At 40.7% G+C, this 27,445-nt stretch overlaps 1 protein-coding gene across 4 annotated transcripts; it reads right to left on the bottom strand.

The window, feature by feature from the left end:
- Positions 1-67: 67 nt before the first annotated feature.
- WDFY1 (WD repeat and FYVE domain containing 1) lies at positions 68-27,445 on the bottom strand. 4 transcript variants are annotated; one of them, XM_054834752.1, is made up of 13 exons: positions 27,193-27,288; positions 22,587-22,655; positions 19,751-19,818; positions 18,029-18,102; positions 16,760-16,814; positions 15,266-15,416; positions 12,556-12,668; positions 9,852-9,978; positions 8,133-8,238; positions 5,789-5,890; positions 4,900-5,030; positions 3,702-3,810; positions 68-2,965 (listed from the first exon to the last, which is right to left on the bottom strand). In XM_054834752.1, exons 3-13 carry the CDS (start codon positions 19,755-19,757, stop codon positions 2,906-2,908), a joined length of 1,035 nt encoding a protein of 344 aa, XP_054690727.1. In that variant the 5' UTR covers positions 19,758-19,818; positions 22,587-22,655; positions 27,193-27,288; the 3' UTR covers positions 68-2,905. The 4 variants fall into 4 exon arrangements, with proteins under 4 accessions (XP_054690727.1, XP_054690724.1, XP_054690725.1 ...); XM_054834749.1 differs by lacking the exon at positions 22,587-22,655 and having other exon boundaries at positions 27,193-27,443; XM_054834750.1 differs by lacking the exons at positions 68-2,965; positions 22,587-22,655 and adding an exon at positions 4,615-4,655 and having other exon boundaries at positions 27,193-27,445.

Raw genomic sequence — 27,445 nt, forward strand, 5'->3', positions numbered from 1 at the left:
AGAGCATACAGTGGGGGCTGTTCATTCACAGAATGGAAGAAAAGATGGATCATCCAAATAGACTAAGTGAATATCAAGAAATATTTTATTGTACATGTAATCAAAGTTTAAAAAACAGACAAGAAGGAGCAAGGGACAGATTTATCTAGCATCTCTTAACTATGCAGGGTACAGAAATACAACCAGTAAAGAATTAGCACATATTAGTACCCTTTGCTCCCCTTCGCTGCCCCAATGAAGGATGTTATACAACTGAGATTAGTAATGCTTCAAATCAAGCCTTCTCAGTAATTGCACACTTGAGCTGACATAGTCAAAGTATGTTCAGTTTCACGAGAGAGCATGTGCCTTCGAAATAGTTGTTTATAAACAAAACACTATCTCTTTAGTGGTTTGTAAGCATTACTCATTCAACACCAAGAATATACTTAAATGACTAATGAATTAGCAGCCATAATTGTCTTGTTATATCTGAACTGACACTATCTTTAAGTATATCAATTATAGAAAATAGATTCCTTAGGTTTGACAATATGTAGTAGAGAATATATTATCTAGTGGCAAAACCGTAATGTAAGGTAAGTGGCTGTCAAGAAGCAGAGGAAGTATTCGCAGGGAAAGGGGGAGAACTGCATGCTGAGCAGGGGGCACGTTGAATAATCAGAACTAAAAAAGCTGAAGCTAGGAGTGCTAGCTGCAAAGGAGTTACACCTCAGTATCATTGGTGTAAGTTTCAGTACATCTTGTTTGAAAAATATGCTATTCATCCCACATCTACAATCTCCCAGCTTAACTCATGACCCTAGATCCTCCTTACTGCAGCACTGTAGGGTCTTAAAACAGCTCTAGCAACGTAACTCATGTTCTGCCTTACATGCTGCAGGGAAGACGACTTCCATTCTCTTCCAGAGCCAGATAAGAAGTCTGAAAGTAAATGCAGGGCATTGTCAGGGCTTATTCACCCCTTCAACCACTCAGTTTCCTTCCTAAATTTACAAGGGTGAAGGCCTTCAGAGCAGAAAGCTACAACTTGTTTCCAGTACAAGCTGATTTTCTCTCAATAGCTTAGAAATAAGCCTTCACACAAAATGTAAGCTATACAGCATGTAGCAAGGGATGAATCAAATCAGTGTGACAAGTGCTAAATCCCCAATTGAAGGCGAGACGAGTTTTGGGATTCCCACAAAAGAGGGATTTGGTTATTTTTCAGTGGCCCAATAAGCCTAGCAAATTAAAAGACTCTTCGCAAAACTTCCACAGAAGGCCCATGGAAAAGCAGACAAAGCCAGATCCAAAATAACAGTAACAAACGTATTCTGGATTCTAATGCCGTTTGGAGACTACCAGTTTTTTTGCTTAAAATGCAATAATGATGTATTAATGATGCCACAATCTTCATCTATTTCAGCCTACAGCATGGTCCAATGCAGATTATTAGCGTCAAGTTACGCACCTAGGACTTGAATCCACTAACACTCATAGCACCATTTGATTGTTGCTGTAAATAAAGACAGTCTAACCCTTAAGTCCTCTGCCAGAAAGAGCTTATTACCTTCGAGAGTTGTGCACCACCACCTATTCCAGGCCAGTGACCTACCCACATTTTTTGTCCTCACACATATACATCTGTTTTCAGAAAAATCTAAATAGATCCAAGCTTAAACTTTGTGACATATTACCTTAGCTTTCAAAATTTCAAAATAAGTTCTCCTTACAGTGTTCAAATGTAGGAGATTCACACAACTGACAGAGTTATTTCCTGTGCGTGCCAACTGCAGTCATAAAAGCCTCCCAGCTCTTCTTCATACTTCTCAGCTTTGAAACACAGAAGGATCAATATAGATATCTCAGGATTAACTGACCTAGGTGCAGGGAAAGAAGCAGCTGTTCTGTACCTCAGTAACAATTGCTCAGTATTTATCCATTTTAAGCAACACCAAGGCAGTATTTGAATTTATGCTGCACTTTAGCAGAAACGGGTTCCCTACTGTTAAAGAAACATCACCCTTTCCACAGGAAAAAGTCTCTAAAATTTAGCTGGCCATTTTTTCTTAGCCGTTACATTTAACGAGGCAGATTTGCTTAGCTTCCCAGTCTAACAGCATTATAGAGTTGTCAAAAATATATGGCTCATACCTACAGCCTGTCTTTAAAGTAGAGTAGCTGGGCTGCACGTTTTTATAAGAACTACAGAAGTTTATTAGCTATGCTAAAACACTACTTAAAGAGCCTAGAATTGTTCAAAGACTCACCAGCTACCTAAACAGCTGTCCCACAAAAATGATTTCACTAATAACTGAACTTGAAGACAAACACTACAAGAAAGCCAATAAAGGAAATCTTGTGTGACCAAAGGTTCTCTTACTATCTCATCTGAAAGAAGCTACCTGCCACTTTGAAGTATCTCCTCCTTCCATAGGAATAACCAACATACCTTTTGGAGGCAGTTTAGACAGTGACTGCTCAAAAGTATTTCTACAGAACTGCTTTTTGGAAGAGAGAATAAGATAATTTACTATTTGCACAAATTGAATTTACTACACTCATTTTACTCTGATAATGTTTTAGCTACAAGGTACCTGTACAAGATATATCAGCAGAGATAGCACATTGTTAACACTACATATGTAAACCAAGAAACAACAGGTCCTTTCATCAAGGTGTCATATTGCAGGTAAGCCATTTTACGTTAGTCCAAGAGGCTGCGAAACTGCACTTCTGCACCAAGGAGGTTCCTGGTGAGCCCAACAGAAAAGCCGTGCTCTACAAAGGTGACTGTCCATCCTGGAACAGCAGCAGGAGAAGAATCAAGCAACCAGTGTTTGCGGTAATATTCTTAAGAAGGATTCCATTCGTTCGGTGCATATTGCTGTACATAAGGTGCATAAACCTGTCAGGTATGAGATCAGCGTGAAGAGAAGCCAGTTGCAAGGCTACAACCAACTACTGGCGTCATGTCCCAGATCTGGAAGAAAATATTATGGAGAATTACATAGCATTATTGTAAGATCTAAGAGGTATTTCTGTAAGAGGCATAGAAGCAAACATGAAGACCTCCCTGGACACAAGGTAACAAATCCTGTTTAAACTATACTTGAGGAAAATGTCATAAAGAGTTATATAAGAGCCTTACAAACCAAAAGTCAAAACTTAGGGTTCAAGAGAGTCTTCTAGCAGGTCTCTGTAGGTCTGTTTTAGAAAGTGCTATGCAGATCGTAATAAACAAGCTTACAGAAAAAACAGGGACAGACTGGAACAGTCTCAGTTCTGACATGCATGAGGATGTACAGCTTAAGCACAGCAAGATTCTAACAGTCTGATTTCCATGTCACTGTCTCATAACCAGGGCTTTTAGTGGGAATGCTCCAAGCAGCCAGGGAGCTCAGAGTAAAGGAAGCCTGCACATTCCATCGTGTCTGTGTCTTTTAAGGCTGCTGGCAGATTCTCCTACTGCTGATGCCTGCTTTGTTTGTCCAGAGGACACCAACAGTTACCAGTTCTGACAGCTAGACTCCATACAGTGGAGTTACAGGTCATTTCCTCATTCAGCTGCAGGAAGAACAGTCTGCAACTAATACAATTCTTGGCTGCCCACAACAGTTAGCTTTGTAGCAACAGTTGTCAGAAAGAAAGAAGTATATAGAAACATTAGTTCTCTATTAAATATCTGTAATAAATGCAGGAAAGAGGTGCATGAGTACCTTCACAATCCGGTCGCTCCCACAAGTCACCATTAGCCCTCTGGAGATGTCCATGGACATGTGTGAAATGTTGTGTTTTCCTTCATGAAAGGTTGCCAAGGAAGTACGGCTGCAAGAGAACAATTCAAATGAAAGCCAGCCATCAGATGAAGCTGATGGCATCATTACAGCAGTATAAAATAAACTTACGAGGAAATTAAGTTGCTCGGGTAATAAACCAGTCCTGAGAACTGCAGTGCCATATTAAAGGGGACAGAATTAAATCAGCAAGTCATGCTAAGGCACTGCTTGTGTAGTTATACAGGTGTGACATTTCCTGGCCTTCTGCAGTCTGACTGTTAATAATACTAGAGCAGAAGTGGGACACTGCATTAGTAAATAATTCTACTCTCGGTTATAAAGTCAAGCTCAGCTACATTTTTTCCTGCTGGCTACAGTGAGTCAACTAGGGCACAGCACCTCCCTTTTTTTTAAAAAAAACAAAACCAAACAACCAAAACCCCCCCCAAAAAACCCAACAACAAATGCCCCAAATAAAAAAATACTCCCCCAACCAAAAAAGCAAACAACAACAAAACAAAAAAACCCAAACACCCCCAAAATTGGCATCTGATTACTGTGGTCCTTCAGCACTCCAGGTGTCCAAGGAGGTTACAGGACTGTGAACAGCAAAGTGCTGTTCATATCAAGGTAAACAGGGGGTTCCTTCATTGCTAAGGAGAGCTTAACGAGACAGCAAGTGATGTTTAACCCAATTTGCATGCACGGGGAAAATAATACTGGGCTGTGAAGAACATCCCCACAGAAACAGTTTTCAGTAAGTGTACATGAACTAATGCATATACATGCTGGCAGCTGTGATGCTTTGTCAGCCACCCATTTAGCAATTTTAAGTGCAATCAATAGCCTTTACCTGAACAGAAATCTTGAGACAGGTATGTTTCAACTCTAGATCTGGGCTTATGGAAAAAAAGAAATAAAGTGGATAAAGTTGTAATACCACATCTGATCCAAATCAGCTGGCAGAGCCAGCTGAGGGATCTCTGCTATTGTGGTGCTTTGAGTGCCCAATGCAAAGGTGGCCTATTAGCAGAGTGTCAGCTTGGCATGTTTGTATAGCATTGTGTGTAGAATGTGGAGCAGGCACAAGCGTTTCTGCACCTCAGCAGTATTTAATTTATTACTCCTTAATACTCACTCTTCATCCTTGATTGACTCAAAGCAGGAATCACAGACACGGACCTGGAACTCAAATCCCATGATTGGGTAACTTGACCGTTTGGTACTGCACTTGCCACACACTGCTTGTCCACATTTTCTGCAATGATGCTTCACGGAGGAAGAAGAAACAACAAACAAAAAATCACTATATTGTGCCACTTGACCATCTTACCAAGCATTCATTGAACAACAACAAAGCTTCTGTTTTGCAACCTGTTAGGAAGTCTTCTGTTACTTCAAGCAAAGACCAAGGATTCTGGAGTTCTGAATAGTTGTCTTGGCCATTAATGGGTTTACCGCCATATTCTCCCTATGTATCCCCTTCTCCTTTTGCAAGCTCCTTCTGGGAGCAGGGAAAAAAGAGGGTTGAACAAGCAACCAAGGAAATAACAGTCTAAGAAAGCCAGGAACAGGGGAGAGTCTTGGTGCCTGTCCAGTTCCTCCAAAAAGAAAGCTATCTGGAAAGCTTTCACTCAGTAAGAGCAGGGCCATCACTGCTTCACTGAACTGAGTGCCCTACAACATGTTAGGCTGCAACTTGCTCAGTTACGGGGCATTGTGTGCCACCTTACACAACACTTGAGGATTAGCTGTCCACAACTCCAATGCATAGAAATATTCAGAGAAATCCAACAAGACATCCCAGCACAGCCTGCTTTGCCCTGTGATAGAAGTTTGATGCAACGCTTCCCATGGAATTTGGAAATATCTTAGCACTGCCTAGAAGCTGTGACCTCTCAATAAACTCTCACTTCAAAGCAGCAAAAATACCAACAGTTTAAAAGATCTAACAGCTTTAGTGGTTTTCTGTTTGCATGTTGCTTAAGTGCTGAAGTACAGCTAAGCACTTGAGCCAGTGATCTCACCTGTCTCAAGCCTAAAGTCTTTGTGTCCCACATTTGCTTTATATTCCAGAAGAAAGGTTGTTCACACTTCTGACAGGAATCACTTTCTAGCCACTGAGGAGCCTACAAAACAGCAAGAAATGCAAGCAAGCAGAATTATTTTTCCTCATACGACAGACAAAGACATTTGTTTTAAGAACCCAAAGTAAAGTTTTACTTGGAAAGATGCCCTGTCTCAGCTCTGAACATTACAACAATAGATTGCCTGGAGTATAGTAAATAGAAGGTTTAGCACGAAAAGCCCAAGACTACAGTTATTTGTTACTTACACATCTCCTATACTTCTTAAGCCCACAGCAGTATGTGATGTTACTGCCTTCATAAGAAAACTAATTCAAACATCTACGTTTTGAATGCCTGCAGCAAGTTTAATAACTGCTGTTCTGGTTACCTAGATGATTTTTAAGAGTGTGATCCAAGTTGTAGAAGCTATGAGGCACCCCACTAAGAGAGGTGGGGTCCAGAAGTAAATTCTACAAGTAAATATCTTTTCTACTTCCCTAGGATTGCAGTTTGAAATAATTAAGAACTCATCTGTATTTTTCATCCTGCCCACATCTTCATTAAGCATCTCTTCTCCCACCCACGTATTTTTCCTGCCATAAACGGACTAAGCCAAATGAAAATAGTTAGAGCTTTCATAAATTTCAATGCTCTCAGATACTTTAACTCAGCATAATTGCAAGGGATAGAAAGAGAGGCAAAATATTTTTAGTAAATAGACTTGAATTAGAACATGTATATTCTATACAACTTTGCACATCTGATGGGGGAGTCTCCCTGAAACCCGACAGGAGGAAAGCTGGAACAAAGAAGCTTTTCTCCTCAATTCACTTGCATCCATTGTTGATAGCAATAAAACAATAGTATCATCAGTTGCACCAACATCTCACCATGAATATTTATTAATACCAGATGTCCAGTTCCTACATCTTCAACCTTGATTGCATGCCCATCCTTCCCCCATACTAGTGGAAAATATTGTAAAGGGTAGTTACAAGAGGAAATGAGTTGCCTCTCCACCAAGTGAGATGTTCCACATTGCTTCTTTCAGTTACTTACAATAGTAGTTTTCACTTAATAGCATTTTTGAGAAGACAATCCACTTTCTGGCTCCCTCTTACAGAAAACCAGGATACCTTCCTATTCTTTTTATCTTAATTTCAGGCATTAAATAGGAGGTAAAAACCTGCCAACACTATTACCAACATACAGTTGGAACTGCCCAAGATCAATAGTACAGCTCTCAGTGGAGTTACCATGCCTTTTAATCAAAAAAGTCTGTCTTGTAGTCTTACGTGCATTAATGCAAATTTAAAGATACCCTATAACATGACTGGCTAGCTAATGCTTCAGAGGCAGTATGTTCATCATTCTTCAAACATTTCGTTTCTTTGCTTTTGGACTGGGCTTGATTATGTTTTTCCAATGAGTTCTGAGACAGCATGGCTGTTCTAATTTAACCATATTATTTTAATTGTATTAAAACTGTCTATATTTAGAAGATCCCTTAATTACTGTGTGCAGATCCAGAAGAGAAATGGCCACATCTTGTTTTCCCAATTGTATTATAAGTCAATTCCTTGCAACTACAAAGATTCTTAATATCACAGAAGTTTTGAAGAGACATCATCATGCTGAAAACGTTAGGAGTATCACATACAGCATTCAGTGTGTTTATGGTGACAGCTCAACACATGTCACCTATTGCTTTATGGGGGCAACCAAAACTAACTCCTATAATGATGGTTTAACCAAAGATAGTAGTAATATACATCTTTTCACTCTTATCATGGATATGAACTGATGCAGAAAGAATGTGCCTGGCAGGCTCAGTTGCTGCGTACTGAGGTCTTCAAAAAAATGTTATCTGGGTACTGAATCTCTACATTCTGAACGGCATCTCAAAAACAGCATCTCACTTCTTTACCTGCTTTGACATGAGTTGAGAACTTATTTCAAGCCTGCTGAAGCACACCTCATTGGTTTGTTTACTGCAAAGGCTTGCCTGCTTTAGAGTGTTCCAGCAGCAAGGGCTGTAGCCATTCCAGTGAACGTGTCTCATTGAGTTAAGACTCTAAGCAGTCCCAAACCTGTCCTGCACTTCTCCTGTCCTGGGAATCCATCTATTACAATGCAGCGTGGACAGCCACTAGAACAGAGCAGGTTTTAGTAATGTCATTCAGTCTTAAAGTTTCAAGCAACGTGAGGAAAACAGCCTGCAGAACTGACTAAGCAAAGTGACATCAGCCTCTGGAAAGGGGGGGGAAAAAAAAAAAATCTTTGACCTAGGACATGATCTTACCTCTTCTCGGCTGATATCCATATTCCAAACAGCAATTCCTCCATCAGCTGAACAAGATACCAGCTGCCGTGTCAGTTGGATGTAACAGATAGCCTGCACCTTGTCACTGCAAACAAAGTAGACATGATTTACCCATAGACAGGTATTTAAACAAAGCTTAGTTTCCCAGCAAATCCCGATTTATCCTTGTAAAGCTACCTAGGAAGCCCAAACTGATTTCCAAACACTTTGCTAAGTTTACTAAGTAGAGCTACAAAGATGAGTGAACGGATGCTGTCACCTAAGCGCTACCCTAGCATCAAGATGTTGCCTAGAACAGTGTTCTTACAGGCTTGACCAGAATACCAGAGGTACAGTTCCATTTTAACATTTGCTGGCAGTAAGCACTGACAGTGAACCGTCAACTGGCTCGGAGTATGCGTGCAAATACTCTTCTGTGTTGGCATGGAGAGCCAGTTATCAAAACAGAGACAACTGAAAAAATAAAGGGAAATATTTGTTTCAAGATACAACTAGGAAGCAGATGGAGCTTCCACTTTTGCTAACGAATCACAGTAAGTAAGCCTGTAGCTGCAAAGCAAAGCATGCATTCACCAATAAGTTTAATCCTAAGTCAAGAGTCATGGCAAAATAATGTTCAACCCTCAGAAACTAAACAAAGGATCTCGACACCACTAGACTGCTTTGCAACATCTAAGTTGAATTAAAAGAGCCATTCTGCTTCTCAGAAGAACTCACTTTCTCATTCAGTATGAAGTTTGATGCTAAGTGTGATGTTTGAAGAGAAACTAACAGTGTTATAAGTCTTCACCAGGACACATGATGCAGCAGCAACAGCAGTATGAAGTCCTCCAGTCACTGACTTCAGTTACTTTTTTGTAACCAGTACACTATTATTAGTTCTTTAGCCATAAAACTAAATCCTCAAGATTTAACAAAAGTTCTAGGGCTAAGGCTATCAGTCTTGATCAAAGGTGGATGGCGGCACGTATGGAATTAGACAAGAGGAGAATGCACTATACAAATACATCTTTAAACATAAACAAGATCTCTACTGCCACTGCATTTCTAAGTAGAATATATCTTCAGTGGTGAACTGTCAGACTGAATTAAGACCCTAGATTTAAAAAAGGCAGCTAGTGTTGCGTCTCTGTAAAAATGAAGAGTTGATTAAATACAGACAACTAACTACATAATCCACAGAACAGTGGAGATGTGACATGCTTTTCTGAACTCTAGAGACCCACTCCTGTAATTTATCAGTTTATCACCTCACTGATAGAAGGAGACAGAGAACAGGAACATATCGAAGCTTATTCTACATGGGTACACGAACATGCTTATATATTAAATTTCTAGCCCCACAGGCAACTCAGAGAAGTATTTACAATACAGAAGCATGCAACTTTTACATAAGTCCAAGCAAAATGATTTAGGATTTTTACCAACTTCTTTCTATAAACTACTTCTATGTTATATTCTCATTACCCATGGTTTAGAAATATCAAACGTGAGCAAAAAAAAAGTAATAAAAAAATTATCAGTAACTCTTTCCTAGTAGTGATTATCCTTCTTCACCCGCAAAGTCTTCAGAGTTCTGCAAAAAGTTATTTTCTCCATTATTGACAAAGATTCCAATATCTTGCCAGGCTACTTATTCTTTTTGGGACTCTATGTTCATTACAGGACATGAAGGAAAAATAAGACACCATTACATACTGATGTCCCTGGAGCAGTAGTGTTCGCCCCTTCCTTCCACCGATATCCCACATGATAATGCTGTGATCAGAAGCACCTGAGAAGAGCAGTCGTTGAACAGGATCCCACCACAGGGAAGTAATACTCCCTAGGAAAGAACATTTTGCAGTTAGAGCTAAAGGAGTCACTCACCAACACGATGCTCTTCTGGGTCATTAAAGCAAGACCTGAGGTACTCCCTTACTACAGTAACATATTGAAAGCCTTAACGCAAAGGACAGCATGCAACAGCAAGACACCGTCCTGCTAGAGAGGCAAAGAGCATTTGACAACAGAACAAAACATCCCTAAGAAGAAAGTTAGATGCAAAGCATAAAGCAGAAAGTTCAAGTTACCAGCTTTCTGCCCCCTGTATTTATGTAGTTGTTAAGAGCTGGCAGGCTGCTCCATCTTTGGAAGATGAAAAGCACTGAAACTTGCCAAGCAAAGACTAGATCTACAATATAGTAAGGTGCTTGGTCAGTGGTTGCAGGACAGCACGCCCTGTTCACAGGTTAACCAACTCCCTTACATAACCATTTACAACCTTAAAATACTTAGAATAAGAAACTGACAGTTTCACTGCTGTTAGCAAATCTGGCCACTTCACACTAAATTACAAAACTAGACTTCAGAAGGCCCACCCTGGCTGTGCACCTCACTAGTCAGACATAGAAAGAAATGAGTCATATGACAGTAGCAGTCTTACACTAAACCCACATGCATAGTATTGTAGACAGGATACTGAAGAAGTAATTTTGTCACTCATGCCACCTATAGTTTCAAAGTTGCAGGAACATTTTATTCCCTTACAGACATCCTTCCCTTTCAAGCATCCTTGCATTGCTCAGTTGTCATCATAAGCCTTGTTAGTCTGAAAGCAAGATGAATGGTAATTACAGCCCAAATCAGTCCTTTCCAGCTCTCTGGAGCAAAAGATTTTTCTTGCTTCCTTTAGGGATACACTGTTTTCAGACTGACCATTTGGAAATAGTTGCCTCAGAGAACAGTGACCATCCGCACCATAAAAGGCAGTTTGAGTATTATCTCAGCATTGCACAGAGTAGGCTGTTAAATATGGAGAATTCTGGAAGCTGACTGTTGAAGGACAAAAAACCATTTAAACTGCAAAGCAAACTCTGCTTGCTTATGAAGTCAGTCAGGCAAGAGCTGGAAAGGAAACAAGATGAAGTCAGACTTTTTAAGTCTGGCAAACACAGCTGCACTCAGAGAAGAACTAGATGCCATTTAGGTTAGTGATACTAGGCCTTGAGAATATTATGTAAATACTGTGGAGGAAAAAAGGTTACACATAACCTGTTTTGCTTTAAAGAAAAAAGAAAAGAAAAAAGATGACAGAGCTTTTATTACACCAATTGAAGAAAAACCTGTTTCTGCCCCTCAAATTTAGTAAGCTTCTATACTAAATCAGTTCTTGTTTTGAGGATCACAATCCCCTTAGGGAACTTATAAGCCAAAGTTGTCTGAAGTTGGTGCTTGGAAGCCCACCGCAAGTCAACGGATAGAATACATACTATACGTAACGCCACGTCAAGACATATTGCTTTCAGACTAACAGTATCTATCAAGGAGTTGCATTTTAACACTGTGGTGCAAAGGCATACGTAGGTAAAGGAGTCTCTAGGGCCAGAAGAATTATTTTGCTCTTAACCGAAACAATCTGAAATTACGTTTGAAAGCAGAAGAGGCATTTATCATTTGAAAATCTCATCTCCCTCACTCAAAGCCGGCTTTATCATTTCACAGTCATCTGTAAATCAGGAGTCTACCCAGCTTTAACAAAGTCTACTCTATACTTAGAGCTATTTAACAATGCAGCCTTTTCCAGTGGGTCAGAGACTTATGACCCAGTAATTCACCCCTCCCCAAATGCAAACTAGTCAGCTGATTTGAAAGTTGGCAGTACCACGTGGGAAGAGGCATCAAATCTTGTTTATTTCTCTCAGGATATTATTAAATTACACATTCTTCTGTGATTTGCATTCTTGCCTTACTCATGACAGCAGACAGTGGCTCCATATCACGTTACAGACTATTTGGTTCTTCATCTGATGTAAGGACTTCAGCTATACTACACATGATGAGACATTTGTCTTTGACTAGACAGTTTTGATTCTAAAAGGCTCTCTAGATTCCTTGCATATAGCTTAGTTTCAGCTAAACACAGGAAACTAAACCAGAGTCTCAAAGACTGATCAGAACAGCAAAGTCTGCATTGGGAAGAATTAAATGGCTTTTTAGAATCTAGACTGAGGGTTACTAAAGCTGCTTTAGGTATTATTATAGTACTACAAGGTCTCCAGGAAAAAAAAAAAAAAAATAGCACATGCTCATCCTTTCCTTTCAATGCTAAGGAGACTAAAGTTTTTAAAGATGGCCATCTAGTGGATAACTGAATGCATGTCTACCTTTATTTTTCATCTATAATAAAAATACCTGTCAGTATTTATAAGGCTAATATTTCCCCTCAGCAACAATGTGTCTATTCTTTAAGAGATAATCATATGCACAGCTTTGAACATTTTTTGATAACTACTACCCTCCAATAGTTGTTTATCCGATATCTTTCCTTAAGAGGTAGACATCCAGCTGAATGTCTCATGCTGATTTACAAAGAGGTACTATAACCTGGGTCAAGTGGAATTAATAGCCAGAGTTACTTTACCTTCATGCCCTTTGAGCGTTGTGATAAGCGAGCATGTATTCTGCTCAAGCTTCAGGAGAGTGATCTGTCCAGAATAATCACCAACGAATGCATGCTGAGTTTCATAATCATATCTGAACACCAGTCAAGGAAAAGCTTCATTTGCTCTGAAGAGTATTTTACGAGACTGAAACAGATAGCACTGCTGTCAGCTAGAGTCTAAACAAATTGGAAAAGAACATTTTAATACGTCAGATAAATATTTACATAACTACTTCTAAAGGAGCTGGATACTGTGAAAGTTAAAACATTTTCATTCCTCGCTTCTCCTCACCCTTCCCTACATATGCAAGTAAGACAGTATGGAAAATAAGTGATAAAAGTTTTAGAAAGCCACTAGAGAAGCCATGAGATAATCCATCCCCTAGTTTAAGGCCAGCCAACTAGATTTAGACCATATCTAGCAGATATTTACAGAACACACTCGTGATCTTCTACAAGAGATGCCAGAACTCCTCAGGCTATTTGTGCAGTGCAGAGCTACCATTAGGTGCACCTCACCGGATACTGAGTGGCATTCGGTCTTACCTAGTATCTGCTCCTATAAACTCTTAGTTTTCTAGCATGTTATACTAGTTGATGCCCCCAGGACAGGTAAACTAAGATACAAGGATGCTGACCCTCCACAGCTGGTTTACCGTACAGTGGAAGTATACTCCCAATGTTCTAGCTACTGAGAAGGTGAGACCATCTAATTTCTTGTTCTGTTCTTGGCACTTTCAAGTTTACTGATGCAGGTCTTTGAGCACAGTATCAAAGACTGAACAGTATTTCAGAAGGGGTTCTATCATTTAACACTGACATGAAAGCCACAGCATATCCTAACATGGGATCTGTTAACAACGTGGTACGTTTGGCAAAAGCATTTTAAATGATAACGGTTTTCTGATATTCACGTTTTGTCACTATGTAACTACTGTCTCCAGTAACTAAAGCACAGCAAGCTGGATGGAACCAGATCATTTGCCGCCTTTAGAAGAGTTAGGCAAAGCAGCCTATTCTGCTTAACAGAAAAGACTAGTTTTAAAAAGTCAGGGTACCAAAAAGCCCACCACCATAAGTGAAAGAGCAGAGGTTTTGCCATCTGATGACATTCTGCAATCTTTTAAGCCTTGAGATAAACAATTCACTTTCAACAAATCCACTAAGTCCCTGAACATGCGATCCTTTCTTCATCTTGGAAGTTGGGGCTAGCGTTATCCCCACTAATCCAGTAAAGAATAGGCAACTCTGCTGTGCTTTTCAGAGGCTTACACATAGGATCACTGACAAATAACTCCTAAGGAATCTCCTGATAGGGAGACCAAGCACCTAGTACGCACACAGGAAAGCTAGTTCTTCAAAACACAAGCCCAAATGCAGGATCAATTACAACGCATTTTCAAATGCCAAGGTCTTCAGTGGAAATTTGTTTTTATCTTGATAGAAAAGGTCATATTCTTTTCTCTGTTTCATAATAAACTGTTCCATTATTTGCTATAAAACCCGTTAGCTATAGAACCCATTGCATTCAAATAATGAGGCTCAGAGACACCAAACTGTTCGAAGAGCTAGTCTCCTAACGCACACCCGCCTCAGTATTAACCCAGTCCTGTGCTGCATGCAGCTGAGGTGAGCTGTACATGAAACGTTTTGTGGGACACAAACACCCTGAACTCTAAAACAAGGACAGCAAAAAGGAGCAACAGCACAACAATACAAACCTGTCAGCTCTTCATTCAGTCCGTAAGGCAGGGTTTGCAAAGATGGAAGAACTCCAAAGGCTAGATGTGCTGCTGGCAACCAAGCAGTTAGCTTTCCTCCTCATTTCTTAGCACAACACAGGTATACAGCAATTCTAGACAGGTGTTTATTTTTTTAAGAGATGTAGCTGACCTCTTTCAGCTTTTGAATCATGCCACTTCTACAACATTACTGCCATTAATCCTCATACACCAACCAATACCTCCAGTTACTGTCAGGCCACATCTAAACTGCCACCATTAACAGGTGCTAAAAAATAATTTCAGAATTTAAAGTATTTAACTCATGCTCAAAAGTTTTGATACATGAACTGCATTTTCAGCTACTGGGTTTGTAAGTCTTTTACATAGGATAACGAATGCCCTGAAGTACTTACAGCTGAATAGACAACCGGAGTTCTTAAGCTACAAATGCTGCAGTTAAAAGCAATTTGCAGGAAAGCAAACTGCACACAGACAAATTATTGCTAGCAATGAATGAAGCATACCCTGTAGCTTAAAGACAGAAAAGTTTAACATGAGCAAAGACAGAAAAATTAAAATTAGTCCAAAGGGTTTTCATGATGTTTTATTCTCTAGAAGGACTCAAACGCACACTGGCATCTGTTGAACAAAGTGCCTTGCCTGGGAAGTATACAGGCCAGGCTATACAGTTACTGGTCTCTTCCACAAGATGCCACAGCTAAACATCTCAAAATTAGGAACTTGTCCACACTGCGATTTCTGTAACTCATGGTTACAACATCCCCTTCTACTATCTAACAGCAGCTAACAGAAATAAAGCTATTAAACTTCTAATCAGAATAAGGGTTTGCAGACTTGCAAGAGATTTAACTCTACCTTTTTAGATGAAAAGGAGATAACAGGTTGAGCTAAAGGAACAAAGCACTCTTCCAGTTTAAGGGTAGCAATCGTTTTTCAAAGGATACTGTAGACATGAAGCCCAAGAGGTGAAGTAATGTCTCCCCAGCATACTCCCACTCCTGGTGCACATCCAGCTGATACACTTGTCATGACCAGTGCTGATAACCCACTCTGATGTCAGGCAGAAAGTAATAGCAGACACTCGATTCTGATGAGCTGTGGAAAGAAAAAGATGCTGGCTAGTTTTTCCTAAAAATCAAAGTGATGTGTTCTTATGTTCTAATTCAGAGAGACACAGGCTGAAGATGATACCTAAAGCAATGCCCCAGGGAGACATTTTAACCATCATATTATACTTGCCTATAGGCTGAATTAAAAGGTTAGCATTGTTCTGTTTGGTATTTGTGTTCTGAATAACTTAAGTGAACCAAATACATCAGTCAGCTAATTTAAGCCTTTCTCCCACAGAGACAGAAGCTGAGTTCAGCCCAGATACCCAGGATGCTCTGGTTAAGAAGCAAGCAAACCCTCAGCTTCCTCTAGTGAGGCCAGGACTTCTGGGGAGTAATGTAACATCTAAAAACCTTAATTGCTTTCTTTAAGTGCCTGTTTGCTGAGCCCTGGAGAGCTACACTCAAATTCATGCTTTTAAACACCTCAAAGCCTATCTAGTCCATGGCATTCAAACTGCTACCTGTGACAGCAATCAAATCCCACCCAGGATTGTTTAGAACACTGCCACTAAGCGAACAGTTACATGAGCATCAGAAAGGAGCCCACCCTGCCCCCCCCCAAGACGCTTCCCTTGACTGAGTTGTCAAGTCATCCTTAGGATAAAGGGGGTTTTGTTGCTTTAAGAACAAGGTCTTTTTCTCCTAAGCAAGAACATCGTTTCTATCAGTGTCAGGGAGTCATAAGACAAACTGCACTTTGTTTCACTACATAATCTGCAGTCTTTAAGAGTTTCCTTCAGGCCTTTCACATTAATATTCCAATTGTAACCAGCAATTGAGTTTTGTATTTTTTTTAAGGATGTACAGACAAATTCTGAAATTAGCAGCTCCATCGAACAATCTCTGTTCCCCATGTACTGGAAAAATAAGATCATCTTCATCCCTACTGCTCTCCTAGATGACAGAGAAGGCAAGGACTCTTACCATCAGCTAGAAGTAACCAAGCCCAGTGATTACAGAAAGTAAGGATGGAAATTGCAAATACCAAAATGCACCTTTTAGAAAGCTGTTACCCTAACATTCATGCAGTATAACTACTCCACTTGAAGAGCAAAATCTGAACTCACTAGTTCTGGTTCATTAGACTCGCAGGCTAATGACATACTGAACTTAATGACTGCAACTCAGACTCAGCTGACTGAGGATTACTCAGTAACAGAACATTTATCCTATGGCTGTTATCCCCAACTAAGTGACAACTAGAAGGTCAGTCAGATTTAAAGCATATTTGGACTTGATTAATCTGTGATGGTGTCAAGTTTCTCAAACATTTTAGATGCCTCCCCTTTGCACAAATGTTAGTGTAGACACTGGTTAACAGTTTACCTGGATAGGTCTTCACAAAGTTCATCTTATTAAAGTCCTCTGAAATATGAAACTCCTAAAAGCAAAGTGGAACCATCAGAAAAGATACCACAGTAACATAAGCCATACTGATACCTAAAAAAGAGCAGTAACCTCACAAGCCAAAATTTGCATAGCAGCAACATATCTCACTAAAAACTAGCAGTTTCTCAAAGTGGCACACAGCACACTGACACATCAACTGTAAATTAAAGTTGTTATCAAACTACATTTTCAACAGGGAGCATCCTTTCAGAACTGAGTTTGCTGAAGGGAGATTATAAGAAGACATAAGATCTCATTTATCCCCAGCAGGAACAAACAAAACTGTATTGTGTAATATTTAGGATTTAAGTATCTGATATTTCATAACGGACAGATTTAAGTGAGAGTATTCTCTATTTGATCCATTAGGCTTACTGAAATTTTAAAAATCTCAGCTTAAAATTCCAAGTAGTTATCACTAGAATCACTATTCTATGGAGTTCTGTGTAGGCTATCCACAGTGGTTACCAGTAGAATCACTATTTATGACACTTACATGGTACTCTGGCTCCTTTTAGGACAGTTATTATTTTGACCTTATTTTCATAAAGAAAAGAAACCATTAGAGCATCTGAGAGTCACAAGATTCCCCTCCTTTGCTAAGAAAAGGGGAAGAATACAGACCCACTTTCTGTTCTGTCGTATGTATCTGCTGTCCAGGAGAGGGAGAGCAATTACAGCAAGAGCATAAAAAGACAGAAGGAAGACTTCCCAGAAAGAAACCAAGCCTGTCTTTTGTAATTTTAGAATCAGTGTTGAAATTTCCACATCATAAGAAGATCTGCAGCAAGAAAATCCAGAGACACATGCATGGCAATATGCAGGCAGATCCATATTTCTGGCAAGATGCAAGCTAGCTGCAGTTCACAACCCATTAGTGTGCCGCCATGGTACTCTGCCCAGCTTAATGTACTTCTCAAAATAATTCCTTGATGAGGTATAATAGTTTGGGTCGACTGCTACACCAACGGTTCAATGACTTTTTGAGGCTAGCTGGCTCACATCTAGCCAGAAGAACCCTTGTTTATTTGCAGTCCTCCCATGTACACCTCAGGTGAACTGCTAAGAAGTTTGGCCATTTAGTAGTATCTGCATTCCAAAAAGAAGGGAAAGAAAACAAATCATCAGCTGCCCCCAATACCTGGTACTCACAGACAATCTAAGCAATCCTAATCTGCATTCTGAAGAAAAGTCATAGCAACTTACCATGATAGCTCCATTATCCTGACCTACAAATATTCGTCTGCTGTCATGATGATAAGCCATGGCTGAACATGGCGCTGTCAAAAAAAGCAAGCACATTACAGGTATTAGGATACACATGATTTTTATTAAAACCAATTTTTTCACTCAGGACAAAAGCTGTTTAAGGTTAAGTAGCTTGATAGAAATTAGTCTCATAGATAACGTCCCTTGATAAGACAGTTAACTTCACATATGTGAAGCTGAGGAACGGTACACTACTGAGTAGCTCAGATATATCACCAGGAACCATATGCAAACATGACTTCCTGCCACAAGGTGCAACTCAGTAAGAGGAATTTTACACAGGCTGAAAGTCTAGCTAGCAGCAACAGCATGTGCCACCAGTTACACTTAAGAACTTGAGCTCTCTAAAATTCTCTCAAACGGAGCCCTGAGTTGTATACAAGAACAATATTCCAGTCTTTACATTTGAGGCCTGTAAAGTGCTAGACAGAAATATGTAATTGCATCAACTTTCATATGGAATCATGTCTCAACATCTGCAATTTTGAGATTCGTGTTTTTGAGATTACATACCATCTCTTTCAGTAGAAGACCCACTTCCCTTTTTGAAATTAACAGTTAAAATAGGTGAAAAGCAATCACAACAAAAGTACAATAAAGTGTCCTAATGAAAACTTTGCAAAAAAATTTCACTGAAGAGTATCCTCATTAAACTTACAAATTACAAGGATGAGAAGGATAGAGCGCTCTAAACTAATACCTCCTTCTCCAAGACCCTCAGAAAATGTGGCCTTGAAGGTGCTTTTAGAAATTTAAAGCCAGACAGGACAGTCTGGAATATTACAGTGGTCATAATGCATAAGCAGAAGTCCATCCCTTGGAACTACCTACAGGCACACTTTATTTTGTATAAACATTTTTAGACCACAATCTTAATAGTCTATTTAGAAAATTGATAAATGGAGCAACTGCTGTAATTCAGACCAACTATTAGGGAAAAAAAAGATTACAGTTGGCATTTCGAATGTAGATCCTAGGCTACTCAGCCTGCAGCTGAAAGGACACAGAACATCAAGGAGTCCAATTCTTTGGTCTTCATTTAACATTTGTATACAAATTACTACAGAAATCGTAATTCCAAAGACTATCCTTTGTTTGTACGCTGTGTTATTTTGTCATTGTATTCCCTGGTATGTGTCTAGGCAGCAACTCTACATTAAAGAAGTTACAGAAAAGCACCCAGGCTGAGTGATGTTTCAAAATCAAAAAAGCACACTGAGACTCCAGATCTGCTCAGCACTGAAGCTGCTACTCGGTATTGCTTTCTTAATGATCGAAATGCATTAAAAAAAAAAAGAAAAATATGGAAAGCAGAGAATATTCCTTCTTTCTAAACTTTCAGCTAATGGTTTGAAAAGTTCACTTATTTGGCAGACAAATTATTTGCCAGCATTTGAGACATCTCCAGTTGCAGATCCACAGAGTGATTTACCTGGTGAAAGATCTGGTTCTGACAAAATGCTGCCTTAGATCTCACCCACTAATGCAGGTAGTTTCAAATTAAAGTCTGAGCTAGAGTTGCTGAAAACTTCCCAAATTCAAGATCATCAAGTGAGTCCAGCACTTGGGGAAATGGGAAGGAGGTATTCCCACACGCAGCACAGGTACAAAACCCAGGCTATGCTTGGCATCACTTACCATCTCCAGCATTGTACTTACATGACATGGTGTGATAGATACTGGGCCAGTACTGTCCGCTGTCTCTCTTCAGCCATACTCGTATTGTTCTGTACCATGGGAAGAGCGGGGAGAAGACAGTTGTAAGTGCGTCATCCCTTGCATCTGAACCAGTTCTTTACTTGTATCTCAGCTCCAATCCTCTTAGCTTTTGTGCTACTCAGCACAAAACAATAGTTAGAGGAACAAGGTAATAGAAATAATAGTACTTTAACATACCAAGAATAATAGCACTAAGAATAGCCACCCTTGGATTCTGAAGAGTTTTCTTCAAAACTATTTATACATTGAGTTTCAGTAAGTATGAAGTAGAAATACTATTTCAGGTCACCTCAGAAATTGCTACATATGGCATCCCTTTAATTCCTTCCCCTTGGCTCCAGCTGATTTAAGTCAAATTCAAGTTGCAGGAACTTTCCAGCTTTGGCAGAGCAAACCACAGCTTGTTATATAATAGATTAAGTGCTTGGTATGTTTAAAAAAAATAAAAAAAAGAATTGCAAATCATTCCATTATGGAAGTCTGAACTTTTGAACTTTTACAGCTTCTTTGTGCAATGCATCCTTTCGCAAGCTAGATACTGAATATTAGTAACAGAAGCACCTCATACTCCAGACCAGCACATTACTGACATCCCCATCCCCAAATACTGATGTATGGATCTGTACAGTACATCATATCTAGTTCAGTATTGTTTCCTCTAAGCCATACCTCTACTTCCTCACATACAAACGCAACAGACAAGCAACATCAGTACCACTGCTCCTCTGGCCTAAATATGAACAGGATTGGTTAGCCAGTCAAATAGGAATTGAAAGAAGTGGACAAAACAACTTGGACAGCATGCTAAGGCTCTTCATAAAATTGATTTTAGTTTGTAACTTTCCAGAATCAGGCCTTGGAAGGAAAGGAAAAACAGTCCTAAGAACATTTAGCATTATACTGCTCTCATGACTGTCAAATCCTTGGAGGAGGGATATAAGAGAATCAACAAGGAAGTGGAAAGTTATTGTCAATTAAAAACTTTCCTACAATAGGCACATTTGAAGGAAATCTACATCAAGAAGTTAAGAGCACACATGTAGGCAGTGTTAAGGTTATTTTAAGTCTACTTGAAATTTCCTCTCCAAACCATTGTTTGCCTTCTTGTAACTGTTTAAATCCAACTTCCTCATTCCTAAATGGAAACCTAAGTGATCTGTAAATATGTGTACCTGGAAACACTGTCAAGAGACTTCATTGAGATGAGTTATTCTATTTACTTTTAGCTTAAAGAAAAGGCCTGGTATTTAGAATTTTTTAGAAAAAAAATATGGGATAGACTTGCTAAACATTGAGATTGCCAGTAAGAGTTTAACAAAAGTACACACTGCCTCAAAACAGTAATTTTCAGCTTTTGAATCAAGTCACTTTTCCACCAGTTCAGTGGTAAACACACATTACTCCAGTTCACTACATATTTTGCATTAAGACTGTCTCTAAAAAGCTATCACTTCCTCTTTACAATAATCTACAATCTGCCTCATGATCAGAAAATTAACACTTCAGAAGAGCAGTCGCTATTTCTTAGTAACATAAGGAAAAAAACCAACGCTTCCAGGTCATTCTCATGATGCAAATGCCAGTAGTAGCATGGGTTAGCACCTATGCATTTTAACAGCTTTTTAATCTGCTTTTTAAAGCAGCTCCATCATACTCAAACTGTTCTGAATAATTCAGATGGCAGCTTCCACCCTTACTAATTCAACTCTTTCACCTCTAGCTAAAATCATGTAATTATTTTTGATATAAAAAGACTACGAGATAATCGTAGTGATTGAGATCATGCATTGCTCATTTTCCCAAAGCAGACTTTATTTCCTCCCAGTATTCTGGTTGTTTATACTAAACTAGGAATTAATATAAAGGAAGCAAGGATTTGCTTTTTCTAAGCAAACAACATCCTGGAAGTTTAATTTGTGCACTGATGATGAACTCATTGAAGTTAAGAGCCTAAGTAAATAGCTGCAAGAGCTAGCAAAATTAACTTCTGAAAGCTTCTTATTTTGGTTTAAGTAAGATTTAGACTTCACTAGCCTCATGCTTGCAAAGATCAGCTGTCAGACAGTTTTATACAAAGCTCTGACTGAGCAAAATTTGAAGAGATTGTTTCACAGTAGTCAGCAAATAACTTGTGCCAAATTCCCACTTCTCCTTGATTCTCTCTCCTACAGATCTGTTGTTGTAGTGCATCTCCTTTGGTAGGGCAAATTAATTTGTGAAATACCAGTTCTACCTTAAAGGACTAGAGAAGTCCTCCAGCAACGCCACTTCCACAGTCTCCTACCATGAAACTGTTTTATTATGAGAAACACCGTATCAACCCTAGCATCTTTAGTGTTCTTCTCAAAACTTGGTCTTTAATGAAGAGGCCTGTGCTCAGTACCTGAGACGAGCTGGCTACCACTCACATTTTCTTTCGGCATTCCCTATTAAGGGCCTAGAAAGACACAGGTTTCTTTTACAGTAGTCTTTGACAGTAGTCTCAGTAAGAATGTAAAAATGTCGAAACTTATTAAGGAGCACCCAGAGATAGATACATGCTTTTTAAATTACAGTAGATTCAGATATCTGAAAGTGGCAGGAGGAGGTAAAACACGATTTAAAAAGACCAGACCTCCAAACTTCCCTAACATTGAATATCGAACCAGAAGTTGCTTTCAGCTGGAAAGTATGCACATTTATAGAAGTGTAATTCAAAGGGGTTTTTTCGTTTGGTTGGGTTTTTCTTACCTAATACGTAAAAGCCATCTTTAAGCAATACTGAGTATGGCCTTACCAATTTCTAAGGATTTTCATTGTCCTCGATTGTTGTTTCTTTTACGCAGTGAGTACGCACCTGACAGTGCTGTAGAAAAAAAGTGGGGTTTGAGGAGAGAAAATCCTTCAGTTTTCCAACAGTATTTGTGCCCTGCCACATAAGATCAACCCCACACACTCCACAACCCCTCCCCGCCCCGCAAAAGCCAAATGTGTGTATGTCAGGGAGAAAGAAGTGATAAAAGATTAGCAGGCAAATCCAAACTTGTTACAATACAAGCACTGCTGCAGGTACTGCGCAGCTACGCTTACGCTAGCCTTGGTCCAGGCACTGCAGCTTCCTCACACCTTTAAACCACTAACAATTGCTTTCCTTTCTGAAATCAATCACTAACAATTGTTTTCCCAGTAAAACCAGAAGACTGCACTTTTCTGATAGTCAAAATAAACCAGAAGTATTTAGGCTGCTATTGATGACGTTCCCAAAACAGCATGAGGAACCTGGTTTAATCACAGTGCAAGGCAAGCTCAAGGGCACAGCTTGCAGTTGATGCTTTTTATCAAATTTCTGCTCACTGAAACATTAGTTTTGACCAATATTTAAGTGCCATAACCAAAAACCTCCCTAATACCGCGATTTAAGCAGCAGTTCCAGTACAATAGCAGCTGCTGACCGTCACAGAACACCAGCATTCAGATGTGCTAGTGACTCTAGAGATCCTGTTAGCCTGTGGTAAATGTAATACCACCACCTTGCATTTAGGCTCTCGTACTCTTGTATACTAGCTAACCAACCCTCAGCATTCCCAACTACGGCTGGGAAACACTCATCTTGCTGTAGTTATTTGTCTGCCGAGAACAAGGACAGCAAGGCTAAGTCCAGAGATTTGACTGTATTGCAGATCTGCGCAGCCCGCACTGGGCTATCTCAGCTCTGAGAAAACACAAGCCAGCCTCGAGCAGATGGGTCTAACTCACAGCTGGTACCCGAGCTGGCTGCCCAGGCTGAGGGACACTCTGCAGCAATTCCAAACATTGTCTTGGAGCCAGGGTCAGACAAGACGCCTGTAGGGACACAGAGTTAAACGCCCTTTCTAGGTAAGTTCTGAGAAAGCTTCACAGATGGCAAGTATCGTACCAAAACATTAGATAAGGAAAATTAACTATTTAACTCCTGCAGGTATTCTTGCTTCCTTTTTTAGCTTCAAAACTTTAAAAAAAAGAGCTAGATTTTTATCGGTATTCATAGAACTACTATGGCATCTTTTGTACCCTCAAAAAAAAAAAAATCATTACTTTTCATTCTAGGAACTATCATTTAAAATAGAAAGAACTACAACTCCTCTAACAAGAGGATAATCTACACCATTCCTGGAGATTGTTTGTGCACCAATGTTTTCCTTACTCCCTAACTTCTAAACACATTCCTCTGACTGGTTATTATGAAATACTTGTCAGCCTTAGCTGTATTAAGACTTAATCAAAAATACTTTGGCCCTACTCTTTTGGTATACTGCTCAAAGAGGTTGTACACAGCAGCTCTTTTGCTTCTCTAATTCTGTACTTTGCGTGCTGCGAGCAGCATAATGAGTTACGCAGTATTAACACCTCACCCCATTTTTAGTGAATAAACAGGAGAGCAAAAAGTTTGGTAATACGTTAAACTCTAGGTGACGGATACATGACTGAGTAGGCTGCGATCTAATGTAGGAGGTATCCCAGATTAGAGGTAATACAGTGCAACACTTTCTGAAAGTTTAGAGAGATCTAAATAAACTCCTATAGTAAGGCAGGCTACATGAATTTAGTCTCAAGTTCAAAGCTTCTCTTAGTAATTTACACATGCCAAAGGTGGGTAATGGCCTCTGCTCTCCTTGCACAGGTCTGTATCTGACATCAAACCTTGCCCAGATGAAGATGCAGCTGCATCCTTGGCTCTTACCGATGCAATTACTACCATGGTTCAACAAGGAGCAGTATGCACTACTGCTTCAAAGGGTCAAGATTTAAATCTGGCTGCTTTTACACAGGCATCACTACAGTGAAGGAAGCTGTTCACCTCTTTACCACGGGCAGGAAACAGCATTTTAAACTCTAAGAAGCCCTACTAAGTTGCAAAATCAAGCTCTGAAGAGGCAGGTGCTGCTCTGTGGAATCACAAAACTCTGTTCCCTTTAACACTCACTTTTCAGTGCACACATTGCACTGTATGATATCCTGCAGTCTAAGAGCATGAAAATGTTTAATATATCAATATCTAGTTGTACAGTTTGAGAAGCACATATGCCTTTTATCCTCTGATCCTGCCAATGCTGCGCTGAATGCTTCCAGCACCCCAAAATCCAGCATTCTGAAAACTTGGGAAAAGAGGACCAAGATAGCTACCAGATGCTAAAAGTTGATGGTATAACCCTAACACTGATATTAACACACTTAAGAGCAGTTATTTGACAGACTATTACAACAGGTACCCAAGCTAATGGCTGAAAAAAATATTTTTGAGGAATAGGAGCCTGACTCTAAGTGCTTCAGAAAAATATTTTCAAATAGCCTTTAAACAACATAAGGAAATCTTTGGCTTCAGTTAGCCCAAACTTACAGCATTTGTACTTCAGGCTTTTAGAAATCAGTGATGAGTTTTTACTCCAGTCCTGATAATTCTTAGATGAGCTATCAATTAAGTGCGCTAATTTTCAAGGAAAAAAAATAAGGGGCAGGATCCAATTAGCCACTTTAAAGAACTACTTATTAAGCATTCCTCTTCCAAATTCAACTACTTCTACTGCCTGTTTTCTGAAGAGTTCAACTGGCACTTGAAGAGAATTCTTAGCATGCCAATGAAGAATACATTCTTACCACCTCTCAGTGAAGATAGACTAACACTTTCTGATTTCTCAGAAGTGCTGATAGTCAGCTTCAATAAGTACAGCTATAGCTTCACATTTTTAATATCAGATTTATGCTGCCAGGTCACTGAGAATTATGACAAATTTGACAGTGTTTCCACCTGATGTGCATAAGAACCCCATGACACGTCCCATACAAATTTTGTTGCTTTACCGGTGGCTAATTAAAAGCCAAGAATATCTGGTAAACTTCAACCAAAACAAATTTACGTCCTTTGCACTCCATCTGTTTCCCTTTCCTCCCCAAATCCTCAATGCCTTGGCTAACAGTAAGCTTATAAAGTCAGCATGTGCTCTTGTTAGCTGGTCTGTTTGCTCTTTTTGACCTAATAATAAATGCCAAAAAGAGACAGTTTACCAGTTCAGGTAACACTACGGCTCTGCTGACTTTCAGCAGTCATACTCTACTGTTTCTCACAAGGTCAGGCCTTTCAAATGAGAACTCATGCACAAATTAATGCAAATACAGTTTTAAAAGTTTCATATTACAACAATAAAATTATCCCTCCACCAAGCTACCTCTCAAAGAATGCACTTTCACGCTTTAACACGCTCCTTTCAAACACTGCCGCAGTTTCTGGACAGGAGCTCTTAAGAAGCATCTCCTACCACTCTCCACATCTAAATGTCGCTTTCCACGTAGCACAGGGGAAATTCCAGCTCTCACCACTACACTGCAGACCCCTCACCTCTCTCCTTGTCAACAACCTTCTGCATTACCTGGCTTCCTCATTTCCACTTTCATTTGCCCTGAAGAACTGCTTAACGACATTACCAGCTTTTGTAGCAGATGTTTCTCATGCTATGTGAGCCAGTGCTGAGGATCAGGATTAGACTCAAGACATTTTTTCTTCCAACCAAAACCCGTTGCCCTCAGCAAATGATCACCACCTCTCCTTCAGATCTGCCAACTCACTCCCTTAACTCTTTCAGCCAGAATGAAAGAGGTCTGAGACCTTCAGACTGAGCCACCAGAACGGGCTTGTTTTGACCGAAGCAGCTCGGAGAGCTCCAACTCTCCTGACAGACAGGGGAAGCATTAACATACCTACAGGTAATTCAGCCGGCACAGCTGAAGGTAAACATATTCCTACATTTTTTGTTCTGCTCATAGCCATCGCAGAACCCTTTTACGCACATAAATGAGTTGTACTTTTCCATTTACTCCCAGGGGCTGGAAAGCACGCGTGAAGTACAACAGCTTTTTCCTATCAGGACGGGAACGCTGTGAGCTCCGCGGGCTGAGCCGCTGCCTCCCTGCGAGAGCGGGAAGTCGGCTCGTTATTTTCCTCCCTCGAACTGCAGCCTCGCTTATTTCCTTATGGCTCCAGGCGAAGAGTCATGGCTGCGTGCCTCCTGGCAAAGTTACGGCATAAAAACTGACTCCCCCCCCGCCCCGCACTACGCTTCCCCGGCTCATCCCGCTGCCACCTTCCGCAGGGACCGCGCCGCCGCTGCGCCCCGGTTCCGGGGGCTCCGCGATCCGGGGGGCTCAGACCCAGCCCCACACGGAGCGGAGACCGCCGAGGGAGGGGAGCGGCCCCAGCACTCCGCCGAGGGGCCGCCCGGGCCGGGCCTGCCCTGCCGCTCCTGCCGCCGGCGCCCCGCGGCCCGGCCTAGCCCCTCGCCGAGCCCCCAGCGGGGAGCGGGCCCTGAGGGGCCTCACCGCCCCGTGAGGCGTCTCGGCGGGCCGGGCCGCGGCCGGCAGCCGCCGCTTACCTGTCCTCGCTGGCCGTGATGACCCCGTCCTCCTTGGGGATGAGGAGCGCGGCGCTCACCACGTCCTGGTGCCCCTCGACCTTGCTGAGCAGGACGGGCCGGCTGCTCTGCGGCCGCGAGTGGATCTCCGCCGCCATGTTGCCGTGGGACCGGCCCGGCGCCCATCAGCTGACGGCGCGGGGAAAGCCCGGCGGCCGCCGTAACGCTGCGTGTAGCGGCACCGCCCCGCCGGGCCGAGGTATCCTGTGTAGCG

The sequence above is a fragment of the Grus americana genome, chromosome 9, assembly GCF_028858705.1.
Source record: "Grus americana isolate bGruAme1 chromosome 9, bGruAme1.mat, whole genome shotgun sequence".
Taxonomy (NCBI): Eukaryota; Metazoa; Chordata; class Aves; order Gruiformes; family Gruidae; genus Grus; species Grus americana.